The 20,334-nt window shown below is 34.1% G+C and overlaps 2 protein-coding genes across 2 annotated transcripts; one reads left to right on the forward strand and one right to left on the reverse strand.

Annotated features, from left to right (window-relative positions):
* Positions 1-592: 592 nt before the first annotated feature.
* LOC112519651 (3-oxoacyl-[acyl-carrier-protein] synthase I, chloroplastic-like) lies at positions 593-2,601 on the forward strand. The gene is made up of 6 exons (XM_025127867.1): positions 593-1,048; positions 1,128-1,559; positions 1,714-2,001; positions 2,084-2,185; positions 2,268-2,334; positions 2,421-2,601. The coding sequence occupies exons 1-6, from the start codon at positions 593-595 to the stop codon at positions 2,486-2,488; spliced, it is 1,413 nt and encodes a 470-aa protein (XP_024983635.1). The 3' UTR covers positions 2,489-2,601.
* Positions 2,602-5,061: 2,460 nt separating this feature from the next.
* Positions 5,062-7,111, reverse strand: LOC112519933. Its single transcript, XM_025128252.1, has 2 exons — positions 6,509-7,111; positions 5,062-5,892 (listed from the first exon to the last, which is right to left on the reverse strand). Exons 1-2 carry the CDS (start codon positions 7,109-7,111, stop codon positions 5,062-5,064), a joined length of 1,434 nt encoding a protein of 477 aa, XP_024984020.1.
* Between the last annotated feature and the right edge of the window lie 13,223 nt (positions 7,112-20,334).

Below are 20,334 nucleotides of genomic sequence, written 5' to 3' on the forward strand. Positions count from 1 at the left end.
TATATATATATATATATATCAATTAAGAATTTCAATCCACTCAATAAGTAAAAACGAAAATTTATCACCCAGAACGTCTTATTTTGACTTTGAGACGGATATTCATAAATAGCATGCTTTTATTGTTTTTTTTTCTTCATTCCATTGTGTTTGAAATTACCAATTGATCAAAGTTCATAATTATATGGTTGTGAATTGTGATAAAGTAATTAAGCATATAAATSAACTCATGTTAATTTTGTTCAGTATCCACCTATCTATTTATTTTTGCATACAAACACCACCATATTTTGGACATTTTATTTAACACATTTTATTTGAGACATCTTTTAAAGCAAATTTTATTATAAATATAAAGTTATGAATAAAAACTTCCATTTTATGTAACACGCAAAAAGTGGACAATATTTTGGACATGACAATATTGTGTTTCGTTCAAAACTAAAACCAATATTTATATCATTATAATAAAATATTTTGATAAAAAATTGTAAAAACAAGCTATTAAACATTATGAGATGTAGAGAGGGGAATATTTGTATATATACATGCATGTATAATTTGCAAAGCTTCAAAATCGTCATACAAAATAATGGACGCTCAAGCTCTTCTTCAGACAACCTTTATCTTGGTGACCCCGCCGATGCACCCTCTCCCCAGAAACTTTTTACCAGTATTTCTCAAATCACCACCGCACACCACCACTGCACGCCGCCAGGTATTAACCTCTGCCACCGCCCTAAAACGGGAGAAAGATCCCAAAAAACGAGTCGTCATTACAGGTATGGGTCTTGTCTCTGTATTTGGAAGCGACGTTAATACATACTATGACAAACTCTTAGCCGGAGAGAGCGGAATCACGGCAATAGATAAATTCGATGCTTCAAAGTTCCCCACCCGATTCGGTGGTCAGATTCGTGGGTTCAACCCAGATGGCTATGTTGATGCCAAAAGTWACCGGAGACTTGATGATTGTCAACGGTATTGCATTGTTGCAGGGAAAAGAGCTCTTGAAGATGCTGCTCTTGGTAGTGATGAACGCTCCAAGGCATGTAATTCATTCACTTTTTCATGTCTTTAAATATTGAAACCATGGGTTAATTGTAGTATTTTCCGATGTTGTGCAGATYGATAAGGACCGTGTTGGTGTAGTTATTGGAACAGCATTGGGAGCTCTTACCGTAWYTYSTGMTGGTGTGGAGTGCCTCATGGAGAGAGGTCATCGGAAACTCACACCATTTATGGCAMCTTMTATGCTAYCAAACATGGGCCCTGCGKTGCTCGCCATGAATCTTGGTTTTATGGGATCAAACTTTTCCATTTCAGCTGCTTGTGCGACCTCCAATWTTTGCTTCTGTGCAGCTGCAAATCATATCCGTCAAGGGAAGGCTGATTTGATGATCGCTGGGGGCGTCGAAGCTCCCCTTGTTCCCATAGGGTTGACAAGTCTTTCTGCTCTTGAAGTGTTGTCTACAAGAAACGATGATCCCAAGAGTGCTTCCAGACCATGGGACAAAGATAGAGATGGCTTCATTATGAGCGAAGGTGCTGGTGTTTTGGTAATATCACTACCTCTGCTTTTCATCTCTGATTGATATGTTGGATTGGTTCTTTCTACAACTGCGTTCAATGATGCATGATTGGGTGAAGAACATATAGTTTTGGAGTCCATCGTGCTGCTTATTTGTGAATCATTTTATGGTCTTTTTGTAGGTTATGGAGAGTTTAGAACATGCAAAGAAAAGAGAAGCACCCATTCTTGCCGAATACTTGGGAGGTGCAGTAAATTTTGATGCTTATCATATAAAGAATCCACGATTTGATGGGCTTTGCCTTTCATCATGCATTCAAAGCAGCCTTGTGAATGCTGGTGTCTCGGTAGAGGAGGTAAATTATATCAATGGACATGCAACTTCCGAAGTGGTTGGCGATTTGGCAGAAATAAAAGCTCTCAAGAAGGTATTCAAGAACACYGTAGGGATCAAGATGAACGCTACCAAGGTGAACCAGATAATGGTCCAAAYATGTAMTTGTCCCTACAACATGATATTGTAGTCATATTCTCTTCTTGTTTATGTTCCAGTCTATGATCGGACACAGTTTGGGAGCAGCCGGAGGTCTGGAGGCCATTGCCACAATTAAAGCAATTCAGACAGGATGGTTGCATCCCACCATTAATCAATTCGTATGTGCATGATCATGCCTACACTCCTACCTTTTCCCTTTCTTGTTCTTTGATTTTCATGTTTTACTTCACAAATCTGCAGAACCAAGAACCAGGAATAGAATTCGACACGGTTGTAAATCGAAAGCAGCAACATGAAATCAACGTTGGTGAGTTTGTTTCCGATCTGATTCTCCCTCATTCATTATTARCAGCAACATGATCTGTTAACTTATTCAAATGCTTTTGGATGCAGCCATTTCGAATTCATTTGGTATTGGCGGACACAACTCAGTTGTAGTATTCTCRGCTTTCAAACCTTGATATGATAATGGAGAATATATGCATATTTGAGGAATAGAGCAACTTCATGTCATTGTGGAGATGCAAAACTTCATACCAAATAATTTATTTATGTTTTCTAAATTGTATGTATGTATATTTGGGTCCATTGCGTAATCCTTCTTTATACAACTTGGATTTTGTTTTGTACTAATTACGTATAAACATTACTAACAAAATGGGTATCACCGGCGGATTTTTTTGGCGGAAATTCCGTCGGAAAATCAGTGACGGATTTCCAACGAATCTGAAAAAAGTCAAGGAAAGTTAACTTTTGTTGATATCCGCCACAAATCCGTCACTAAATTTTCTTTAAAAATAAAATTTTATTTCAATAACTTTCCGGAAGAATCCTTAACGGATTTGTGACGGATATTTTTACTTATTTATTACTTTAAAGAACCGTCATAAATCCGTCACAAAATTGGTCTAATTTTTTTAAACAAACTATTTAGTGTTAATTAATTAGCATTTTCGAGGGATTCCAATATTTTAACGAAAATGTTTTATTTTTATTTTTTCTTCCAAAAGAATATTTTGAAGTACATAAAGAAAATAATTTAAGATTTCCGACGAATTTAATGGTTTTCATTTAAAAATTTTTAAAGAAAAAATGTTTCTTTATACTTTTTTCTTCCAAAAACAATATTTTAAAGTTAAAAAAGAAAAGAATTTGAAGTTTTCGACGGATTTCAAATTTTTATGGTTTTTATTTTAAAATCTGTAGGAAATCCATCGAAAATATTTTAAGAAAAATGTTTTTTTCTCCTTCCAAAAAAATACTTTATAAGTAAATAAAGAAAAGAATTTAAAAACTGAATCTTAATATACTTTAACGGGTACTATTGGGGTTTAATGAATCTTAATAGACTTTAATGGAAGTCTTGGGTTTTATCCGGTTCAACTAAACTTTAATGTTTTCATTGTGCTTTAATGAATCTATTGAGCATTATTCGGTTCAATTGGAGTTTAACAGGTACTATTGGTTTTTAATTAGTTCAATTGCGCTTTAACGGGTACTATTGTGCTTTATTCGATTCAATTGAAATTTAACGAGTATTATTAGACTTTATTCAGTTCAATTGAACTTTAAAGGGTACTATTAGGCTTTAATGAATATTATTTGGTCTTTAATGGATCTTAGTGGACTTTAATGGATCTATTAGGCTTTAATGGATCTATTTGGCTTTATTCGGTTCAATTAGGCTTTTACATGTATTATTGTGTTTTAGTGGATCTTGGTGGAATTTAATGGATCTTAAAGGACTGGTAATATTTTTTAAACCACATGGTATCTATTTAAACAATCTCATCGAAAAGTACGGTGAAATTCTCTTGACCAATCCCCTAGTTGATACCGACTTGTAGAATGAGACGGTTCGTGGATCCAAAAAAGGCTGTCTATTTCGGTTCGAGTACAATCAAGATCCTAATTTGGTCTTGACCGGGATATCCTCACAAGCAAAGTCGAGTGGATCGTCTTCTGTAGATAGTCAGGTGTATACCTCTTTATCTTTTGATGTTTATCTATCTTATTTATACTTCTTATTGGAATTTTTAACATTTTATTGTATATGTAGTTAATTAACGACTTACAGTCCCAAATTGAAGAAATGCGCATTCGAGATGAGATCCAACAAAAAGAGGTTGATGAAATTTTCCGTCAAGAAGAGATTCGAAAAAGGGAAGATGAGATCCAGAAGAAAGAGCATGCATACATGATGGATATGGTGAAGAGGTTTACACAATCTCAATAATTTCTGTCGACCCCACCGCAATAGATGTGATATATGGTATTTATGAACTAATGTCACCAATCGTACTTTAATTTTGTTGAAGAATTTATATTTGTATGGTATTTCGTCCAGATAATCATATTAGGTATTTAAGAGGGATTTGTGGATTGTATATTTATATTTAATTTACAGGATCTTTATATTTTAGGATTTCCTATAACAACTATATTTCCGATGGAGAATCTGTCGGTAAATAATTAAATTTAAGCTTTACTATCAAAAATAATTTTTCTGACGAATTGTCCGACGGAATATTCGTAGGTAAATATTTTCATTTATTAAAAATAAAAATATTTCATATTTTAAATAAGAAAAAACATTTTTTAAATATAATTACCGACGGAACTCTGTCGCACAATGCGGCGGGATATGAATGTTTTTTGTAAATCGAAGGTATGACGTTTATGATCATTATAAACTTCAAATTTTATTACGGTTGATTGACCGGAGATTTGAAAAGAGAATTGCATGATTAACGGATTTCCAAACACACATCAATTGTTATTCTTAGATTGTTTAATAATGATTTTCACTTAATGCAACTCATGATCAACAAAAAAAACCAAAATTCATGTTTAAACAAGACGGAGATATGATCATCTAAAATAATATAAATCGACACACACAGAGTATGAGAAGATACCACTTGAAGCATCTATATGTAGATATACCGTGTAAGAAATGTCTTATGATTATAATAGATATATACCAAGCGTAGTTGTAAAAAATGTGTAATAATAAGTACTCGTTTGTACCTTATTAATCACGTAAAACTTCTTGATACACCACGTTTGATGTGTAGACTCCGTCCCGATTGAATTTTTTGGCAAACTTTACTAATACCTTTGTATTTTCACGTGATGTCCCTCTTGATAACGCCACATAAAGTTGTCCGTGAGAGAATACTGATTCTGGTAGATACACACCTACATTAGGAATGGTCTGTCCTTGAGCTTTATTGATTGTCTTAGAAAAGCTAAGCCGAACTGGAAACTGTTTTCTCTTCACTTTGAAGGGGAACATGTTATCTTCAGATTGACAAAGAGGAATTCTCGGTAAAAATACTATCTTTCCAGCATGCTGACCGACAGCTATTTCTGCATCGATTATGTTCTGTTGAAAACCTCTGCATATCAATCTGGTGCCATTACATAAGCCATTAGAGGAATCGATATTCCTCAATAGTATTATTGGGCATCCAATTTTGAGCCAGAGGTAATGCGGGGGCAAACCACTGACAGTCAGCGAGTTTAAGAACTCCATTGGATAGAAGGTATTTATGTCATCTTCTGCTTCATCGAAAATGTAGTAAACTTTTTCATCGCCGCAAAATCTATCAGTCAATTGATCATTAATCTCATCGACATTCTCTTTTTTTGTTGATAATATCGCCCTCGAAATAATATAGTTTGAATCTGCTCCGTTGATTTGCAGAGATGGAAATATTGCGTCAATCAAATCATGCTTTGATTTATCTTTATCAGTATAGGCAATGGCCATGTCATCGGGGATACGTATAAAGCTTTCTTCCATCATTTCTTCATCTCCATCACCCACTCGTAATAGAAAATTTGAAAACCATGGATCACTCTGTGCTCTCATATTGAGAGTTAAACGTATTTTTTTAATTGAAGACCAAAAAGGTGACATTCGTAGGCTTGAATCTACAATCTGTGATCGGGTTCCACGTCTCATGACTGGTAAGATATGTCTAAAATCACCTCCCTTAACCATTATTTTTCCACCGAATGGTGGTGTCACCCCTGTGATGTCTTGCATTGTTCGATCAAGCGCCTCCACCGCCTGCCTCTTAGCTATTGACGCTTCGTCCAAATGATTATTTTTGCATATCGTAGCAATTGAGCAGTCCCGCTTTGTTTTTTTATGTTGCACATGGAGTTATTATCTAGATTAAGGGGAATTTTAAATCGGGAGTGAGCTGTTCTCCCCCAAGGCATATTATTAGCTGCAACACCTGAAGAAGCAGTGGCAAAAGCAATAAGACCACGAGAATGAATGTTGGCAAGCAATGCTTTGTACAAATACGTTTTTCCAGTCCCCCCTGGACCATCTATGAAGAACACTCCTGAACGATCATCATCTACGTGCTTCATGATCTCATCGTATGCGTATTTTTGGTCGAAATTAAGGGATTCTCGGGCATTAAATGTTCGTCTTCTACAACTATGGAGTATTCCTCTTGTACCTCACGAAAACTTCGAAATTGTAAGTTGGTATCTACATTTATCTTTGGAAGATCGAAATCATCAAGATTTTTACCCATAGATTGTAGAAAGCTTGTGATGTCAGTTAGGACCATATTCCGAACTCGGTCAACACTTTCGCATTCTCGTCTATAATCTTCTGAAAATGAATCGTAATGCTCATCCCACAACTTGCGAACATCTCCTGACTCACAATAAATTAATATTGTGGCAAATAGCCTCCTTAGAGCTTTGGAAAACTGAAATAAAGAAGCCTCTGCAAGACATTGTGATAAGTTATCATCTGTCTCTATTAAGCTTCTCTTAAGTGCTGCTTTCCGGAATATCGGGTATAATATGCCATTGACTGTGAATAGATCTTTGAAAGATGTACGCCCACTAATATGAGATAAAAGTAGGTGTAGGTAGTACCGTTCTCCTTCGGCGGAATTAGCATAAACCAATCGTCCTATTATTGATCCTTGTTTTCTCTGATTCCAACGACGTGCGCTCGCATTCCATGTGTAATGTTTTGGAAAGTCTTTATATAAATGTTGTCTTGCACTCTCGTCTTCTTTATTTCTGTCGAAAAATGTAGTTAACATTGTTCGTTTACCTCTCTCTAGCAATAATATCTGTCATTATATCATCATCTCTGAACCTAACTATCTGCTTATTAGGGAGATGGATTTGCAAAGCCATCACATAAGGTTGAATTTGAGAAAGCGCAAAGCTAAAAATTTGCCACATTGCCTCTGGAGGGGAGATATAACGCGCATCTTGAAACCTTTTAATCTCATTAATAACACTATGTCCTTCGTGTGGATCTATATGCATAATTTGTTTATTATGACCCTTGTAAATATATTTGAAGAGATATTTCACATATGTTATACTTGAGCAAGCCTCAACATTAATATGATAGTTGAATATCATTAACAATTATGGGTTATATTGGACAACCCATCTATTATCCAGTGTATTGCATCGTACATTCACATCTCTTCCAGTATTTCTCCTCTGGTATAACGGATATGAGTTCTCAGCCTGTGATGTCTTATCGTTGAATTGTCTAGGATATCTAAAACGACAGATTTTCGGCTCACCTTGCATGCAAGGATTGGACGGTCGTAAATGACCGCAAGGACCATGCATCATGTGTTGGACAACCAACTGGTGCATTTTAGGATACTTTGTTGGGTCAGGAATTTCAACACATACAATCTTGTTGTAATGATCTGGATTGGTCATTTTGTCATCAGGTCTCATTATCATGAGGAAATGTGCATGTGGCAATCCACGCTTCTGAAACTCATGACATAAACATATGCCCTGATAGTGCCGAGGATCTTCTTCTAGAAGAGTTGGTCCTTGAGATCCTCTAATTTGGCACGAAAACTTTTTGCAACAAGATCCGGTCGATCTTGTGCAGTCTGACCGGGCAATAGCTCTTTAAGGATTTTTGGCCATTTTGGATTACACGTTATTGTAAGGAATATATTGAGTTTCCCGTCATCTTGAACTAAAGCCATAGCATCTAAAAATCATCGTCGCATGTCACGTGGGCCTCCTATAAAACTTGCAGGCAACACAATTCGTTGTCCAACTCTACTTGGTTGAACTTCACCAGCATTAATGCAATCCATAATGCCTTGATATAAATCCGCTCTTATCTTGGTTTGGTTAAGTTAACAGAAACGCAAACGTGAAGTCTCGATATTGATGTAGGTATCTACCACAAATTGTTGTAGTAATCTTCCCACCAATAGAATCACATTATCGTTTGAACGGATCTGGAACTTGTAACAATAGTATTCCCGCATAGCTACAGTATTTCTACCCCTTCTTGCATAAGTCTCTGTGTCATGTTTTGAAACATTTAAACCAATGATATGTATGCTTTCAAAACTAATTAGTTACTTCATATAATATATTAACATATGCGATAGAATTTGTACCTTCAGAATCTTCCTCCATGATTTCGTTGTCATCAACAACTTCACCGATAGGCACTCCATGTCTTGAAATTTTAGAATGCCACCCATACTCACCTTTTGGAAAGAATAAAGGATAAGACAATGGATCATAACAACCGAGGTGAGATTGAATTTCTTGGCTATAATCAGACCTCCCGTATACAACAATACTTCTCTTATATACAGTGATGTTTTCATTTCCTTCAACCCAAATACCAACAACCTAAAGAATGTGATTATTTAATATAGTATATACTATGTATCATATGTGTTTATAAGATAAAAAATAAAAGGTTTTTTATTCAAACCTCAAATGTAGTTGGTTGGTTGTATACCCTTTGGTCAAGTTCCACCGATGCATTCAAAGTGACTCTATAATTGTCGAGTGGTCCTAATTCTGCAAGGCTTCGAAATATTCTCACGTATGGATTCATAGCAAGAACATGCGTCAAAATGTCAATGATACTTCTATCAAGATTGGGCCATTGGAGTCTATGTGAAAACTCAGACTTAGCATCATAAAAATATAATTGTAAATACCTAGGTCATCCATCACTTGGAACTAACTGATCAATTTTATGATATACTCCTCCATGTGCACGAAAAGTATATACACCGGATGTCATATTATTCATTTTCTCATCCAAAGTTACACCCATCGATGTGAAAGAAAAGTTCGTGTTGTATGCACGTATGTTGTGCCTAAACATTTTGCCCAATTCAGATTGTGATGTGAAGAGATTGTATAATTCTTCGGGAATGGGAGAGTATGCTAATTTTGTCTTCCAACTCATGCAGCAGAAGGTTGGGAATTCAAACTTGAATCGTTTTGCTCCGCAATGAGTACATGCAGGTTGTTCATTCAAAAGACGATGTTCCTTAGGTATACGCCTGTATATATAATCGTATGGATCTTCCTCGAAGGTGTCATTTTGGTTCGATGAGTTGACAATGACCTCAGTAGAGGTTTCTACATCTAGGACATTTGAATGTAAAAATATGGTTAACATTTAATAACTAAACCTATGTAAAAATATAGTTATCATTAAAGAACTATATCTATGAATACAAAAATGTAAAAGTAAATTAAATAATAATTTACAAAACTATAAATGTTCTGTTGGGAAAAAATAAATTGCAACATATATGAAGTTACAATAATACAAAATTGATACTTGAATATACATATTAAAGATATGGATTTTACCTGTAACATCCATCATTTCATTGTTCTCTATGGTAGTTGTCAATATTTCAATGCTAGTATGTGGGTCACCACTTGTTGCTGTTATATTTTTTTCCTTACATCATAGATAATAATTTCTATTATAAGTTCTCCTTCTTTCAATAAGGACTACTGCAGTAATTGGTATTGTATCCGCTGCAGCTAAATTGGTGACAAGTGTTGCACTAACTGGTATGATGTCCGTTGCATTGAAACTGGTGAAATGTGATTGACTATTTCTCTCAGCAAAGACTATTGCACTAACTGGTGCTGTATCAGCTGCAGCTAAATTGGTGACAAGTGTTGCATTAACTGGTATAGTGTCTATTGCAGTGAAATTGGTGACATGTGTTGTAGATTGACTACTTCTTTTGCCGTTAGCTAATTTTCACTTTGTTAATATCCTTATGTCGTGCATAGTAGTCTCGATTGTATTGTTTTCATTTTTTTGTAAGAATATGATTTTCCATGAAATGTATATTATAAATGAGTATATCACAAAGACATAAATTATATAAAGTTAGTTCCATTTCTATATACTACACATACCTTTTTTCAAATCTAGATCAACTTGTGTAACAACACCATAGTCACCTTCATCGTATACATCCTCATTAATAATCCTCATTTTACACTGTAAAAATACTAAAACGAATAAAATATAATTTCTTGTTTATCATTATTCGTTATTTGAATGTTAAAAAAATTATCATTATCATCATTAAATGCAATCACACCAAATACCAAATATCATCACCAAATGTAATCACATCAAATATAAAATAAAGGTCATTACCAAAAGTTTATCACTAAATGTTATCAAACAAAAAACGAATAAAACATGATAATAGTCTTGATTATCTACATATTTTTATTTTTGATGATAGCAATCTAATGTTATCCGAATATGGCATTTGTGGTTCGAACTCAATCTTGGTTAACTCTGTATAACTCAAAATATTCACTGAAAATTATATAAATAACATAAATTATTAGATTCATTAATTTTAAATAACGGTGCACAGAAAAGATTATATATAAATTAACTTATAACGTACTTGACTTCTTATGGATAAGTTTAAGTCGAGATGCATATATTATAGATTTATCTTTGATTGCACGAGCGATCATCAAAGGACGTGTACGTGGAGTGTCAATCAAATTCATCTTTATTATATACCCCATGTTCATAAAATGAACACATTTAAAATTTGTAATAATAAGTTAACTACATAAGTATAGATATGTGTGTGGTTGTGTATGTGTGTGCGTGTGTGTGTTATTTAGAAAAATTTATATACTTACGTTGCATCTTGTAGAAAATTTTCACATGAACCAAATTGAAATATATGTTTATGACGTACATATGTTACTCGTCCTCCCGCAATGATTTTCCCAAAATATCTGAACAATGTTATTCATATGCATAAAAAATAAACAAAAATTATGGTTTTAAAAAAAATTGTAATTTTAATTGATAGTTTCGATGTACCAATAAGTATTTTCTTAGTGGTCTTATCCTCCGCAACAGTTTTAATTGACGGCACCAATGGATAGAATGYAAATCCACTTGCAATATCACTTGCTAATGGAGTAAGCTTTGTATTCTTGCTGATAAGAATCATCCATCCATCATGGGCAAAATTGTATTGTTGGTATGACGGGCAGTCACAATACATTTGTTCAACTTAAAAATGATCCAAAGCAAATACAACACCCACTAAACTCATTTTTCTATATGACTCCAATAAACGGCGTGAGATAGTTGCTACCATTTTGTCTCTCTATTATATAAAATATTTTTAGTCAAATATAGGTTACAAATAATAATTTATACAACTTGATATCAGATTAAATATAATTGACTTACATTTTTATCAAATAAAATCAAAATTAATCTATTATCTTCGATGTCATTCCAAATGAACTCTACTATGATACTCGTCAAATTCCACCATACATGATGCTGATTGAGTGATGAAAATACTTCAACACAGCAATGAGAGTCCATTTTCTACATAAATATGTAACTTTATTCATATTTAATTAATCATATTTATATTAGTATAAGTAGCAACTCAATAGAGTGGGTAATAAATTGGCAAAAAAAAAAAAAACTATAAGTAATGGAGTCGAACAGATATCACGGAATCGGCAAAGAGAAACCTGCTGCAAACTACAAGTTTCATAGGAAAGGGAAGATCCACAAATTTATCCCGAGAAGAAATACATCTAACAACATATTAGAATAGTGACATGTGCCCACATGTTAGGCATTTCTCTCCTGTATTGGGATTCTGAAAGAACAACTTGGTTGGTAAAGACCTACTGAAGCTGATAAAGAACTTTAACTAATGGTGCAGCAGCTTACAAACCTACTTGTCAAATCAAAAGTTCATGTTGCAATTACCCTTCATGTGATCATGTCTACAACGATTGTATGAGTACCTATATCTGTCACTTAACACTAAAAACATAGAGCATGGCCATCTCACTAATGAAGCTAAAGGAATGAAGGATATACTTCAGAGCCCATTACATTCCAATCAAAGCTTAGCGAACATATTTAGTTTTAACAGTAAATAGGTTGTACCTTCTCTTTACTTATTTGGACATCATTTCTTTGAGTTACTGGATAATGACAGACCTGCAAATGACAAAGTAACAGTAAATTAGAAATTGGATATTAAAATGACTTGTTAGACCACCAAAGACAAAAATTTATATCTAATCCTGCAATAGAGGCAGTCTATGTTGTTTGCAAGACCTTGAATGAGCACGGTCCATGACAATACATTTTTCCTAGGCATCTATTCAAAGACTTCGACTAAATTCTCTATGGAGCCACATTTTGCATAAAAAACTAATAAAGCAGTTCGAAGTGTTACTGTAAGTGTCAATTTCTTCTTCCTTATATAGAAATGCACCCATTTACTAGTTGCTGGAAACCATCACAGCAGCCAGCAGCTGAAAGAGAGGTTTCAAATAGAACCTCGTACTCTTCTGAACACACAGCACCTAAAAGGAAACCATCTTCTGAACACACAACCATATTTCTAAATAACAGGACCAACTTAAGTGACATTTGAGAAGTTGAAAATCTTTGTGACTGAACAATATGCCTAGAAAACAAATACGCCTAGAAAACACGAACTAAGGGATGTAATATGTACTTACCGAGTGAATGCGCATGTCAAAATGGAAAAAAACCCAAATTGTATTGTTTCGTGTTCGATACTGAAATCAAAATGGAACAAGCCAATTAGTTCACTATTACACATTTAAACCACAAATGATCTCGTATAGAAGAATTCGAACCAAAATTAATGATTATATACCTAGAAATTGAAACAAACGGTAAATAGACGAACCTTGAAATAGACTGAAAAATATGGATCAAATAAACAGGTGAAGATAAACCACCCAATATTCTAATTAGTTGAAAACTGCAAGTCGACCAGGCTCTCTGCATATGTCACCGTAACCGTAAAATCAGTTGAAAACTGCACGCACCATAGGTTACCACAACAAAATCCATTTAAAAGAAACATGAACCTCTACATACATTTATTTGCAAACGGTCACAATGAATTTAGGTATCACAAATTATGACAATGAAACCCAACAAAAATCCTCTAAAGAAGAAACACTAAACTACTCTACATACAATTATTTAAAAGTATTTACTGTGCCTCCTTGAAAACCTTGACATTGGATAAAATCTTAAAAGCAATCCACAAGAGGGTAAATTAAATTGATCCCAAAAAACCCAATGCAAAACTGAGCAAAGACCCCAAAACATTTTAGTTTGAACAGGATTGTCAAGTTGTCAACCCAACAATTCGTTTAATTATAATATGTACCTAATCTTGCAAATTTATCAAATAAAACTGCTCTGAATCATGTACATGGACACAAAGATTACAACTAAAGATGAATGGCAAATATATTATGAAACATACATGCAGGACTGAAACAAAATCACATATAACACCAGTGGGTTTCCTATAAAGACTTCAAAACAACAATGTAAAAACAAATATTAATCACTAAAAAGAGCCCAAATCAGATTCATAAGGATCTATTGATAAGCAGGTTAAAACAATCAATTGTTATATGGTGATGGATAATGCTAAAAGTCCTAAACACCAGATGCAATGTTATATGTATGAGTGATAATGCATCTTTATATTTCTAGGTCTGCGTTATTGGAATGTTTGACTTATCTTAAGTGCGATGATAGGGAATATTATAAGTCATATAATATCATGGTGCTTTAAGAAGCATTCTTCTATCCAACAGCATATGCAATAAGAATATTCTATGGTTTTTCTACTGCTTCTAATCTTGTATGTTCTGAATGAGTGAACATATGATGATTAATGACATCCAAATCAGGTGACAGCATTTTGGTATAAAGAGTTAACCGACATAGCTATTTGATGCTTGGAGACAGGATGAACATAGTCAAGAAAAGCATTTCATAGGCATATTACAGAACTTTTAGTTTCAGAGGTTGGCTTATTAACATCTGTTTTGATGTACTAATCTAATAACATGTTGGTGCCAGTGGACCTGACACAGAGAATGCACCACCATCTTGTACTTCCTGTCATTTGGCATTGTTATATAAGCTTGATTGGATCATTGTGATTTAAGCACAGATGCTCATCCCCTATAGTGTCCTGAGGGTCTCGCATGACATGCAAGCGAGAATAGACTAAATATTCCCAGTGGGAAAGCTATATATCAAAACAGCTGTAGCTATGACACATCCAAACATGTGTTTTATCCAATGCAAGAATAGTTCGGTTAATTTGTTGATCAGTTTATTAGTCTCTGTTAATATCCATATAAAAGCCCTACCCATGATAAAGTGTTATAAACCTCATCATAGGTTTGATATTGTAAATATACTTTATTAACTAATAATCATATACGATCCTTTTACAGCGCTTGTTTCAAGGCAGTTTGTGGACATGTCTCGAATAAGAATCGAGGGGCTTCTTGCAGCTTTTCCTAAGTTGATTGGAAGTGGGAAACAACATACTTATGTTGAGACAGAAAATGTGATCTATGTGTACCAGCCAATGGAGGGTATATATCTACTGCTTGTGTCAAACAAGCAAAGCAATATTCTTGAGGATCTTGATACTCTGAGGCTTCTTTCTAAGGCTGCTGTTGATATTCTTTTTTATCTTTCTGGTGATCTCAAATGCAAGTTTTTATTTTTGACATAGAGGGGGTCATGATGTGATTTTATTGATATGGTATACTTTGTGTTATAAAAAATTTATTGTACAATAGAAGTTTGGGTCTATGCTTAATAGACTTGTATATTGCAAGTGGATATGTATCTTACTTGTATGGTAGAAGTTGTGTATTAAATTTTGTATTATCTCTTCTTATGAGAACATATTAAATAAGCTGGTCACAGTGGGTAGTATTATTTATGAGACAATAATAGCCCATAATCACTGGTATAATGAAATAGTTTTACATGTTATGTAGCTTTTGAGTTCATTGCAATCCAGTTAGCATGGAATCTGAAACCATTTGAAAGCTCTTTTTATCTATTATCTGATAATTTGGTGATCAAGTTCCAGTTTGAACTATTGACCCCCCATACCCCAAAAAAGAATCACTTTGAACTATCTATATATCTTCAAAGGAAAAAGGGTGAGAGGATGCGAGTTATTTTGATAGAAAGCTTACCTGGTCATTAATAAATGTTTTATGCTCTGTAGGCTACAACAGGTGGTGTAGGCACATGCCATCACTGTTTTGTCCAACATATAACAGCAGGTTTTTGGACAGGAGCAACAGTAGGAACAAGAATGATTGTAACAGCAGGTGTGATAGCAGCCTGCTGTGATAGCAGTTCAAGGAAATAGAAGTTCAAGGAAATATTATTCTTTTTCCATTTAGTAATAAGTTATCTTATAGAAGTTTATCTTAGAGAAGTTCAAGGAAATATGTCTATGTCTGATTATGTTACTTTCTACTCTTACTTTGGGAAAAAAATAAGATCCTTCTAAGCAATTACACTATACAAGGTCTAATAAAGTGGTATCACAGCAGGCTGCTATCAATTGTTGTGCTAGCAGTTACTTTTTGAGTTCTAGCAGGCTGCTATCACACCTGCTGTGATAATAGTAGGCTCTGCTATCAATGATTGTGCTATCAATTGTTGTGCTAGCAGGCTATTTTGTCCAACATATAACAACTGGTTTTCAAAATATTAGTTAAGGTAGATACAGTTGCATTTGGTAAAACAAGTTCTGCTTTTAGGCAGATGGAAATCTGGAAGATGATTTTAGTCTAGATCTTTACTATCACCCCTAGTGGCAGAGTCTGTGTAGTAGACAAGGTAAATGCTCTGATCTTTATAGCTCGGGATAAAGGGTTTTCTGGGAAGCATTCATAATAGTGAATGTAGTAGGCTTGGTGCCAATTGAACAGTTTACTTGGTTTTTTAGTTATGTTGTGAAGAATTTGCAAGTTAAGGTGACTAAAGGAAGCTAGAATTTGATGAATTGATAGCCAGAGGTTAGAGATATGATGAGTTTATATAGGCTGGTGTTGCTAGATCTATTTGTGAGTTCATTAGTATCAATTTTACTGCATTTTCATGATGAATTTGTACATTGAAGTCCTAGGTCTCATTCTCCCCTGAGATTTTTTAAATTGGTGGGGATTGAAGATGCCACGAAACCAAGTCAGGGCTTGTTTTATGCAAAACGGCTATCTGAGTTCAATCTTTTATTTTGAAATTGCTGAATAAAGACATTTTTATTTCTGGTATCATGCTATTGTTCTATCTTTGCCTGCAAAAGGCTGTTAGGAGACTTGCTTTTAAGTAACTTTTTTCATACAATGAGCACATTGAAGACAAAAATAGCTGTTGAAAAGCATAGGTTACAGCTTGACTATCGATGCTGTAATATGAGAAATCCAAATGTTGAAAATAATATTTGAAGCTCAATACTCTAATGGAGATATTGGCCCGTTGAGTAATGCTGGCAACTAGACTGTTTTTAAAATTGATTCTGCATGCCAAAACGTGTGTAGTTGTTGTGATAACAGTAGGCTGCTATCAATTGTTGTAGTAGCAGGCTGTTTTGTCCAACATATAACAACAGGTTTTTTAAATATCAGTTAAGGCAGATTACAGTTGCATTTGGTAAAACAAGTTCTGCTTCTAGGCAGATGGAAACATCAAGATGAATACAACATATTCTGTTTCTGTTTCTGTTTCTGTGTGTGTGCATAACTCAATCATGATGGTAATACAGCAGTGCATACATGATGGTAATACAGCAGGCTCATGGGGGATGGGTTCAAATGAAATCTCAAGTAAAGGCTGTTTGGTTGTTATTTTCTGCACAAGTAAAGGGTTGTTTGGCACATATATTTGTATCCACATATAGATTTGTAGAATTTTGGGTAAAAGGTGCACAAAATAGTTGAAACATCAAAACCTTATATGTACAAATACATATGCACACACACATCATGGTTGAATATATATATATATATATATATATAGGGGCCTAATCAAATGAGAACTGAATAGTTTGTGGTAACTGTGAGGTCCAATCTCAACCACAAATCAATGAATACATTAGGAAATTAATAATTATGGTAGTTTGAGTTAAAGTTATAATTAGAGGGTATATTAGGTATTTTTAAAAAATTCCTCTCTCCTCTCTCATCTCTCCGATTTCCAATCTCCGGCCTCCGGTGAAATCGGTATCACAATATATCACAATGGATTTCATATTGTGTATTACAATGTGTATCACATTATGTATATTTGTTTTTAAGGTTTGAGTTGGTATCATAGTTGGTATCACGATGGTATCACAGTATATCACAATGGGCATCACATTATGTATCTTTGTGATTACTTGGTACCTGCCGGATTAATGTTCACCGGAGGCCGGAGATTGGAGGTCGGAGAGATGAGAGAGAAGAGATGAGTTTTTTGAAAATAACTAAAATGTCCTCTAATTATAATTTTAACTCAAACTACCATAATTATTAATTTCCTAATTTATCCGTTGAGATTGGATCTCACAGTTGCCACAAACTAATCAGTTCTCCCTTGAATGGACCCTTATATATATATATATATATATATATATTTCACACACACACACACATGTAACAAGGCTGTTTGGTTGTTAATTTCTGCATAAGTAAAGGTTCAAGTTACCTACAACCAATAAACAAGTTGGAATGATGGAAAATAGCATGTCAAACATGATTTTCACATAATTGTTCCATAAAACAGCAATGCTAAAACAAAAACAGGTCCTGTTAAGTAGAAACAAGACATATAAAGGTTTGTTTGTTAAATACCTGGGGTGCGGAGGAATTGCTAGAAGAACCTTTGACGATGACAAGTAAGATGAAATGGACGAACGATTTATCTACAAAAACAATACAAGAACCTGAGTTACTTAAGAGGGTTTACTTGTGAAATACTTGTTGTCTAAACAGGCAACCATGTAAACAGGCAACCAGTAGGAACTTTCTCTTAATTGTCTGCTTCTATTCATGAAGAACATGCTTTAGATATGACAGGATTAAGGCTAACTCTTGTCATTTTGTAAACTTTATAGATGCAGAAGCTCACATGTAACACCCCCAAATCCATACATTACATATAACACATATTTCATACATAGAATACATGTTTTCCCCACATAGGTCCTTAATACAAGAGTCTATAATGTAAATTACATAACTCAAAATTTCCAAAAGTACATGCTCTTGTATTCTAGTATTTATATTCCAAAACAAGAATAGTCAACATCTTCACACAGCTAAGCACGTAGGGAAGTAATTCACATAATGCTCTTTCCCTTAATATCATTACGTGCACACATATTTTTGAAAACACAAAATGAGGGTTAGACATGAATGTCTAGTGAGGTTCTCTTTTTATGTAATGCAGGGTGAACATCACCAAAACATTTATTTCAATAATTATCTCATATAGCAAAGACTAAAAATCACATTCTGACTTGGTCCATCGGGCTTCTGGTTCCAAACTCTACTTAGAATATATTTCAATAAACAGAGCCAGAGCCCCTCTGGTCCTTCTACCAGAGCTTTTATTCCCTTGTCAAGAGTCTTTAGTTGTACTAACCAGAGCCTCTGGCTCACATAATATTCTTAAGTTTAAGCTTCCAATCAATAAGATAACCTTTTTCATAAAAATAATAGTGATGCAGAGTTCTTACTCGACCAGAGCCTCTGGTTGTACTAACCAGTGCTTTTGGTTCAAAAGTTATGACCAATTAGAGCCTCTAGTTCAACGTGTGAGTCAACCAGAGCCCCTCTGGTCTGTCTTTCAGAGAAAATACTAAGTATAAAATCCTTTTTCTTAAAACCTCTTTAAAATATGTTTTTGACACAGAAGCTCTTATCAATAGATACAGAGCTTCTAGTCCTAATGGTACGTTTAGTAAAACCTGTACTTTCCTTAATATATATCAAGAACCCTCTGGTTCGATAAAGTGGACCAACCAGAGTTCTTCTAGATCCTCATAAAAATGAACATTCTGTTCCAAATGCTTTTAACAAAAATTAATGACCATATGTCATATTTTCCCGTAACCATAACATCAATACTACTATTTCCTATAAGAACAACATCTCTGAATCCTCAAATCACCAAGAAGAGAGAACCAATCTGTTGTAATCTTATTAGATATAATAGCAAGAGTTATACCATTCATACACACACAACGACCATCCTTATTACATCCATAAATCTCTTGTTTATAGCAATAGCTATCCAACGCACACAACGACCATCCTTATTTCCCCTGAAATTCAACTATTTCATCCAATGACAAGCTGCAGACCTTCTTGTAAGAGTGAACCTCGTTCATAGTTTTTATCCAAACCATGTTCTCAACACAAGTTTATATTCAAACCTTTCAAATCATAAAAACACCCTGTTCTAGATCAAATTGCTCAACTTATCTAGTTCTTCCCAAACAGGGCATGATTTTAAAACTATTTCTAAGAACAGTTCCTATTTATTCTTTCCAAAACAGGTTCTAATCTTTGAACCATAAAACATTTCTTTCAAAACTGTTTAAAAACAGTGTTCACCAAAATCTTTCCAAATCTCAGTCATATATAAATATTGTAGGATTGAGCAACAGATTATAAACTTACGATTATAATAAAAGGTTAATAAAACTCACAGTTTATAATCGACGGTAGTTTAAAATTCACCTTGAAACCACATATTCTGCAGGTTTTAATCACACAAGTCTTTCTTTCAACCACACCAGGATTCTTTCTTAAGAATACTCTACCGCCTATACTCTATTTCTTTCTAAAAGTAAAAATAGAAAGGATTTCCTAATGGTTTTATCTTATCCCTTTCTTTTATAATCAAAATCAAGGCGGTGAAAGCTTTTATCCAATAAAACCATTTTGGGCGGTGGAAAGATAATGTTTTATAATCAATCTTTCGTAACCATGAAGATTTGAATTATATAATAATATTCCCACATATTATATTTATCATATAACCACCTATAAAAGTTTCCACATATGCATGCATAATATCAAATTACCACACACATGTGCACATAATTCA

The sequence above is a fragment of the Cynara cardunculus genome (assembly GCF_001531365.2).
Source record: "Cynara cardunculus var. scolymus isolate 2C chromosome LG 10, CcrdV1, whole genome shotgun sequence".
Lineage (NCBI taxonomy): Eukaryota > Viridiplantae > Streptophyta > Magnoliopsida > Asterales > Asteraceae > Cynara > Cynara cardunculus.